This window comes from Neoarius graeffei, chromosome 1, assembly GCF_027579695.1.
Source record: "Neoarius graeffei isolate fNeoGra1 chromosome 1, fNeoGra1.pri, whole genome shotgun sequence".
NCBI lineage: Eukaryota > Metazoa > Chordata > Actinopteri > Siluriformes > Ariidae > Neoarius > Neoarius graeffei.
Window position 1 is genome coordinate 111,168,986 of NC_083569.1, and position 9,210 is coordinate 111,178,195.

Here is a 9,210-nt window from a genome sequence, read left to right on the forward strand (position 1 = left end):
TTAGTTAATAGAGTCCTACTGTATGTAATTTACTCTCAGCATAAATACACTTGTTCTGTGAAGGCCTCAGTGGTTTGTTAGAGAACACTGAAGAACAAACAGCATCATGAAGACCAAAGAACTCACCAGACAGGTCAGGGATAAAGTTCTGGAGAAGTTTAAAGCAGGGTTAGGTTATAAAAAAAATATCCCAAGCTCTGAACATCTCAAGAAGCACTGTTCAATCTACAACCCCAATTCCAAAAAAGTTGGGACAAAGTACCAATTGTAAATAAAAACGGAATGCAATGATGTGAAAGTTTCAAAATTCCATATTTTATTCAGAATAGAACATAGATGACATATCAAATGTTTCAACTGAGAAAATGTATCATTTAAAGAGAAAAATTAGGTGATTTTAAATTTCATGACAACAACACATCTCAAAAAAGTTGGAACAAGGCCATGTTTACCACTGTGAGACATCCCCTTTTCTCTTTACAACAGTCTGTAAACGTCTGGGGACTGAGGAGACAAGTTGCTCAAGTTTAGGGATAGGAATGTTAACCCATTCTTGTCTAATGTAGGATTCTAGTTGCTCAACTGTCTTAGGGCTTTTTTGTCGTATCTTCCGTTTTATGATGCGCCAAATGTTTTCTATGGGTGAAAGATCTGGACTGCAGGCTGGCCAGTTCAGTACCCGGACCCTTCTTCTATGCAGCCATGATGCTGTAATTAATGCACTACGTGGTTTGGCATTGTCATGTTGGAAAATGCAAGGTCTTCCCTGAAAGTGACGTCGTCTGGATGGGAGCATATGTTGCTCTAAAACCTGGATATACCTTTCAGCATTGATGATGTCTTTCCAGATGTGTAAGCTGCCCATGCCACACGCACTAATGCAACCCCATACCATCAGAAATGCAGGCTTCTGAACTGAGCGCTGATGACAACTTGGGTCGTCCTTCTCCTCTTTAGTCCGAATGACATGGCGTCCCTGATTTTCATAAAGAACTTCAAATTTTGATTCGTCTGACCACAGAACAGTTTTCCACTTTGCCACAGTCCATTTTAAATGAGCCTTGGCCCAGAGAAGACGTCTGCACTTCTGGATCATGTTTAGATACGGCTTCTTCTTTGAACTATAGAGTTTTAGCTGGCAACGGCGGATGGTACGGTGAATTGTGTTCACAGATAATGTTCTCTGGAAATATTCTTGAGCCCATTTTGTGATTTCCAATACAGAAGCTTGCCTGTATGTGATGCAGTGCCGTCTAAGGGCCCGAAGATCATGGGCACCCAGTATGGTTTTCCGGCCTTGACCCTTACGCACAGAGATTCTTCCAGATTCTCTGAATCTTTTCATGATATTATGCACTGTAGATGATATGTTCAAACTCTGCAATTTTACACCGTCGAACTCCTTTCTGATATTGCTCCACTATTTGTCGACGCAGAATTAGGGGGATTGGTGATCCTCTTCCCAGCTTTACTTCTGAGAGCCGCTGCCACTCCAAGATGCTCTTTTTATACCCAGTCATGTTAATGACCTATTGCCAATTGACCTAATGAGTTGCAATTTGGTCCTCTAGCTGTTCCTTTTTTGTACCTTTAACTTTTCCAGCCTCTTATTGCCCCCGTCCCAACTTTTTTGAGATGTGTTGCTGTCATGAAATTTCAAATGAGCCAATATTTGGCATGAAATTTCAAAATGTCTCACTTTCGACATGTGATATGTTGTCTATGTTCTATTGTGAATACAATATCAGTTTTTGAGATTTGTAAATTACTGCATTCCGTTTTTATTTACAATTTGTACTTTGTCCCAACTTTTTTGGAATCAGGGTTGTATCATTCAAAAATGGAAAAAGTACGGCACAACTGCAAACCTACCAAGACATGGCCGTCCACCTAAACTGACAGAGCGAGCAAGGAGAGCACTGGTCAGAGAAGCAGCCAAGAGGCCCATGATCACTCTGGAGGAGCTGCAGAAAGCCACAGCTCAGGTGGAAGAATCTGTGCACAGGACAACTATAATTCGTACACTCCACAAATCTGGTCTTTTTGGAAGAGTGGCAAGAAGAAAGCCATTGTTGAAAGACAGGCATAAGAAACCATGTAGGGGACACAGCAAACATGTGGAAGAAGGTGCTTTGGTCATATGAGACCAAAGTTGAACTTTTTGGCCTAAATGCAAAGCGCTATGTGTGGCAAAAAACTCACAATGTTCATCACCCTGCGCACACCATCCCCACTGTGAAACATGGTGGTGGCAGCATCATGCTATGGGGATGCTTTTCTTCAGCAGGGACAGGGAAGCTGGTCGGAGTTGATGGGAAAATGGATGGAGCTAAATACAGGGCAATCCTGGAAGAAAACCTGTTGGAGGCTGCAAAAGACTTGAGACTGGGAAGGAGATTCACCATCCAGCAAGACCCTAAACATACAGCCAGAGCTACAATGGAATGGTTTAGATCAAAGAATATTCATGTGTTAGAATGGCCCAGTCAAAGTCCAGACCTAAATCCCATTGAGCATCTGTAGCAAGACTTAAAAATTGCTGTTCACAGACGCTCTCCATCCAATCTGGCTGAGCTTGAGCTATTTTGCAAAGAAGAATGGGCAAAAATTTCAGTGTCTAGATGTGCAAAGCTGGTAGAGACATACCACAAAAGACTTGCAGCTGTAATTGCAGCAAAGTATTGACGCAGGGGGGCTGAATACTAATGCACACCACATTTTTCAGATTTTTATTTGTTTAAAATTTTGAAGACCATTTATCATTTTCGTTTCACTTCACAATTATGCGCTACTCTGTGTTGGTCTATCACATAAAATCTCAATAAAAAACTTTTAAGTTCGTGGTTGGAAGGTGGAAAAATGTGAAAAAGTTCAAGGGGTATAAATACTTTTGCAAGGCACTGTATATTTTATATATATATATATATATATATATATATATATATATATATATATATGCGCACACACACACCAGGGACACACCTACAGCACTAATGTCTCTTATAAGTTCTTACAAGTATATGTTTAATATGTCTTAAGCTTGTGGTCATTTCATTACGTTACTAGCATTTAGCAGATACTCTTATCCAGACCAACATACAGCATACCCAGAGCAGCCAGGTGAGCAGGTGGGGGTTAGGTGCCTAGGTTGTCCAGGGAATTGAACCAGCAACCTATTGGTCCCAAAGCTGCTTGTCTAACCATTAGGCTATGGGATTTCATTTAAATTCATTTAATTATACTTTAATTATTACAATTATAAATTATTTAATTATTATACTTCAGCACTTTAATTATTTTAATATTTATTTTTATTTAATTATTATATAGGCTGCATAGAGAAGCTGGAGTGTCCTCTCCAGTGCGCAAAGCCTGGGTAGGTTGATATGGAGAACAAGCTATTACCCATGCAGCAGGTCCCCCCTCTCCATGTCACTGAAATACTCCAATGGAAAGGCAAATACCAATACACATGGTTCCAGCGCCATTGCAGGAGTTGCCAGAACATTGCTGTACACAGCCATGGACTGCCTTAGGGACTCCGGCTCCGGATTTTTACTCAGGGTTGACTCCTGAAGACTTTCCCATGAGAGGGTATAGCTGCAAGGCAGCGGAGGTTTGGGATCAGGGTTTTCCTTCCCCTAGATGGATTGCCTTCCAAGTCTATCTAAGACTCAGCAACAACAGTATCTGCCAGCAAAATATTGGCAGACGCACAGGTACTGCCGACTAGGCAGCTGCTGGATTCCAGAACAGATGCATACCTAGATTTGGGAGACTAAGAGGGTGCTAGGTACCAGCCTCCCATGGCACCACCCCCAGGCTGTGGTGGGGAGGACTCGCCTTACTGCTCCTCAGGCTGGGAAACCAACTCCCACTACCTCCTGGTTCACATGTGGTTTACTTATTACACTTAGGCTACATCCACACAACAACGGCAACGAGATTTTTTTTTAAAATATTTAATATTTAATTAAATAATCCAATAATCCACATGGGCAACAGATCAGTAAAATATCAGGTTCATATGGCAACGCAACGCTTGCTGAAAATGATGCAATACACATGCCACACCTCTACGTGCGCTGTAAGACGGTCCCATCGGAGACACCAGAACAATAGAAGTAGTAGACGCATGCGCATAAACCCCTTCTTCTGTAGCATCAGCCACAAAGTTTTGATTATTAATCAGTAGCATAAAACGAAAGACGCGGAAAGAGGAATGAATGGGGGTAGATGGAAGCCGGTACGCCAACATTCTGATATCCTCCAGAATTCTTTAATGGTCCGGAATAAATTGAATGCTACACATTGATGGATTACTTTGTTCTTCTATGCCCTTTTTGAGGAATGTATTGTCGGACTTAAACCAACATCTGAAGAGGTGAGATAGCTCTTTTTTTTCCCTATTTTTGCTGGCGAGATTAAGGGCTATTCTCTCACTCTCACTCACTTTGCACCATTACACAAATATTCACAGTGAAAATATTTTGTAAGTGCGTTTCATGAACCAAGTTATAGGATTTGTTGACAACTCACATCGAGTTCGTTACACTTCTACCCGGCGTGAAGCACTGACAGTCATGTGGTTGTGACGTCATCGTAAACAAATCCGTTCTACTCATCCAGACGACTTCGCAACAGGCCGTTACCAGATTTTTCCACTCTGGAACCCGTTCTCAAAAGATTTCGTTTTGGGGCACCCAAAACGCTGGTGCCATGTGGACGCCAGGCTGAAACGATAAACAATTTTATCAGATTCACCTGAATCCGTTGCCGTGTGAACAGGGTCTTAGACAATTTTACTGGTTAAATTCAGAATCACATTTTTTTTTAGCACTAACCTCATTTTACTTTAGGACATATTCCATACTTTCATTCATGATAGAAAGATATTTAAGTGGAAGATACATTTTCTCGTAAACCAAGCACCTCTGACAGGATCTTCTATCCATCAAAAATGTCCTCTCCGGAAATCACTCCCCATATGACGAGGTTGTAAATGATTTTTGAAGAAAATATTTGTCTCTTTTGAAGCAGAATACTGTTTCCTGTTGTTGCTCAGTTAAAGAAAAAAACAGGAATTGAAACAGATGTGAGACACGTTTGATTTGCAGCGGCGCTTCACATGTGGTTGAAATAAGAGTCCATCAAGAAGTGTCCTCTCTGGAAAACCACAAGAATCCACACCACTTCAGATGTTATTACTGTCACCATTGTGTACAAACATCACTACACAGTACAGTATGTATTTGAAAATTTGTCCTTAACATCCATCATATCCATTTTAGCAGTTTTCCACTTGGTATATCTTATACTCTTATGGACTATCAGAAAGGTGGTCAGTTTTAGAAATACACTATATGCCTCTTCTCACCACAAGCACTGTAACACACCCAGTATCTGACCTGTAGCTCTGAAATTCTGCAGTTCATTTCCATCTCAAAAGGTCATTTTTGGTAGCAAAGAATCACAAAAATCTGAGGTTTGATTTTTGGACTATAGTGGACCTGAAAAGTTTACCCTGATTTGCCCACAAACTCCACACAGAAAGAACTCAGTCAGCCACCAAGTTCGAACCTGGACCCTTCCTGCTATAAGGCAACAGTGAAAAATCTGTACCTTCCTGTTTATTCAACTTGAATAAACAGGAAGTGATTCAGTCGAACAGTCTGTTTTTTGGGGCTTATTCTAATAACTGTTATAAAATCAATTGTGCAGCAAGTTTATTTTCTGTATTATATGACATTTAAGGAATAATTTTTTTTGTCCGTCCCAATGTTCTAATCAACTCTGTTAACTCAGTTATAAAACCAAAAACAAAACAGTAGATTAATTATTCGTTAACTCTGTTACTGTGATATCAGAGTGAATCTCTTACTCGTTAAAAAATCAAACAATAATATGATTAAAATCCATAACATTCTGTTTTTATTTTACATGCCATGTGGTAGCTAGTTTGAGGTTAGCATGTGGAGTTAAGACGCAAAATAGTGGAAAATGTCACGTCAACTCTGTTTTCGTCAATTCTGTTAATGGATTGACCAGTTTAACGATAACGGAGTTGATGATGACTAACAGAGTCAGCACTTGAAACGTGCCCACAATTATAGAATGGGCCGTGTGTGTGTGTGTACGAGCGTAATTACCTCAGCATTTCCGCTATGTGGTTACTCCTCTCTGGCCACATCAGCGGTTGAACATGGCCTACATGTAATCAAGCAATCACCGAGGGCAGCTAAAACCCACTGAGGCCACAATGTGGCCTTACAGAACAAGCACATCGTAAACAAACAACATATGTAACTTGCATCATCTTCCTGATAACATTTATATAATTCCCGTGGAACTAAATGGAATCAGACTGGGTTTCTGGCTTTCTATGTAATCTCAGCTCACTGCTTGTGCTTCATCTATTAAATAACTTCCTGGCTGTTTCGAGATAAGATAGAAAATAATCGGGGGAGGAGAACCCTCACCAAGAAATGATGCTGGGATTCGACGACACAACATTTAACTCCGAATTCCAGGCAGCGTGTGTGAAAGTGGCCACAGGAATGCGTAAAAACTCGTAGGAGCAAAATGCCAAGTCCCACCTCTTCCTTTAAACCTTCCTCCTCTACCTTTACACCTAAATCACATCCTCTGTACTTTATTTGAACCAAAAACAACAGCTCTGTCAGCACACTCTTAGAAAATAAAGTACATTACTGTACCTTTCGGGGTACAACAGCATGTTACTGGATCAGGACACTCTAAGGAACTCATTTGTCCACTTTATATACTGCTTGGGAACATAATATGTACATTTTTGGCCCTAAAAGGTTATGATTAGTTACCTTGAGGTCCAATAATGAGCCCTGGGGGGTACATTGTACCTTAGGGGACAGAAATGGATGCCTACTGTACCCTTATCTCTGACAGTGCAGCTCATGGACTTAATGTTAACGTAGATGTGAGGAATTAGAAACACTGTTTTAGCATCTGAGCAGAAATCCATGTTTTCTCTTGAGCAGTGAGTTTACAGTGACAGGAATGTCAGAAAAAGGAGTAAACCTTTCATGGAGGGTAAAACAAATCCTTATAGAGATGAGTAAGATGCATTTCTGATTATTAGTGTCAAATTCAGTTTGCACTGAATTAGCTATTTATTTGCACTGGCACTTTACTACATCTTTTTATATTACTCTATATCTCTTTAATTACATATGTTAATTATTTTATCTCTTGCTTTTAAATGTTTTATTCATGTTTAGGTAATGTTCCTGGAGGACAGAATAAGAATTTCATTGTACTGTGTGACACTGTCTCGGGTACATATGACAGTAAAGTTGAATTTAATTGAATTGAATTGAACTGAATTGAAATGCCTTACTCTGGTCATTCTCATGACTTGTGTGTCTGGCTGCGATTTCTTGAAAACATAGTGGATTTCACTCCTTCAAGACGCAAGATTTTTTTTTTTTTTGACTGTGTAATCCGTTACATTATGTTCCAAACATCCTACACAATAGCTGATCAAATGTACACACATTTGACATTGCTGATAGAATTAAACCAAACAAATGTACTTTTAGTTCAGCGGTGCTGCATATTTCTGTTGACTCAATGTGCCATCTTTCATCACAGCCACTGTTTCTTTCAGCTTATAACGACAACATGATCAATACTGACAATAAAAAAAGATTTTATGGAAAATTAATTCCTGGAAAACAACTTTTGAAGAAATACAAAGTAGACAATTTGACCTATTTGTCCTTTTTTTTTGAAACGTGAAGAGACTTTTGAACCAAAAATTTTGCTAACACAGTCTTTTTCCCCCTTTTTCTCCATCAATTTGTGTGCATTAAATGGTCAAGTACTTGCACTGAAATTGTGATATCTATATATCCTCCTAGGGCCTAGCGGTCACATACGTGGACAGCACTTTTTAGAAATTCAGAACAAGAATCCACATATGTGGACATACTTTTTCTCAAAAAGTACATCTTATCAAAGATGATGCTTAGTTTTTATTCTAATCAGGTTCTAATAAGCCCAAATAGCAAAAAGAAATAAAAAATGCATGTAAAAAAAAACAGCTTGGGTCTTAGGAGGATATAAATAAATATATATTAATCCCCTAACTAAACTTGTTCCTCCATCTGTGATATTTATCCTGATCATCATGAGGAATTATTTACTTTCTTCTTTTGACTGAGGTATCAGACTGCTCCACATGACTGATCTAATGCTCTTAAATACCATACACAGTCTTCACATTATGTCCTTTACATTATATGAGCTTCTGTTTTTCTTACTGAATAAGTTTAGATTTATTTATTGCATTATTCTGAAGATTCTTGTGCACAAACGTGGAGTAATTATTAGGTTGCTGCTGTAATGTGTGAATTCCCTTCTAGGAATAATAAAATTATAAATAAATAAACCAATCTGTAAATAAGTGAACAAATAATGATCTAAATAATATTTAAATAATTGAATTATTTAATTCCGTACCAAAGAGAAACAATATTTTTTGTCCATTTGTGGCTGCAAAAAAAGTTTGAGAAGCCCTTCTGTAATAATTAACTCATTAAACACTGAGTTTCAGATGGAGAAGGAGATCCAGGTCATCTATTTACATCCCAGTAAGTGAAAATAAAGGAGACAAGAAAGAACTTACCCAAGAAGAGACAGAAGAGGTCGAGGAAGACGAGGATTTTCCTCTGGCTGGTGTCTTTCACCTCACTGTTGCTCTCTGAAGCCATCACCTTCTCACACAGTAAGCGCTGCATTGACTTTAACTGGGTTCCTTCCTTTTAACACAGAAATGAAGGATCACTCTGACAGACTTCTCTTTGTCTGGAGACACACAGATGTTTATTACTGACTGCTGACATGAGACAGAAACTCGGTAATAAAGGACTCAGATTGTGGACGAACAGCTTTAAAGTTTGAAGTAAAGCTGCAACAAAGACTTTTCAGTGACACTCTGAGCTTCACTTTACTCCCACTTCTCACTAACCACTCCTGTCTTCAGTATAACTACGCCCACACTCAGTGCTCCTCCCTCCCCCCTTCTTCAAAAGAGTCTACTACTACTACTACTACTACTACTACTACTAATAATAATAATAATAATAATAACAACAACTTATTACTACTACGACTACTAAAAACAACAACGTATTACTAATAATAATAAGAAGAAGAAGAAGAAGAAGAAGA

General features: G+C 39.0%; 1 protein-coding gene across 3 annotated transcripts in view; it reads right to left on the minus strand.

The window, feature by feature from the left end:
• The window catches only part of LOC132882011 (phospholipid phosphatase 3-like), a 32,163-nt gene extending 23,189 nt beyond the window's left edge, over positions 1-8,974 (minus strand). For all 3 annotated transcript variants that reach the window (XR_009654100.1, XM_060915195.1, XM_060915185.1), the window contains exon 1: positions 8,666-8,974. Coding sequence is in view for 2 of the 3 variants with exons in the window: in XM_060915195.1 (XP_060771178.1) it covers positions 8,666-8,777 (112 nt within the window). In the remaining variant the exon portion in view is untranslated. The remainder of the gene's footprint in view (positions 1-8,665) is intronic.
• Between the last annotated feature and the right edge of the window lie 236 nt (positions 8,975-9,210).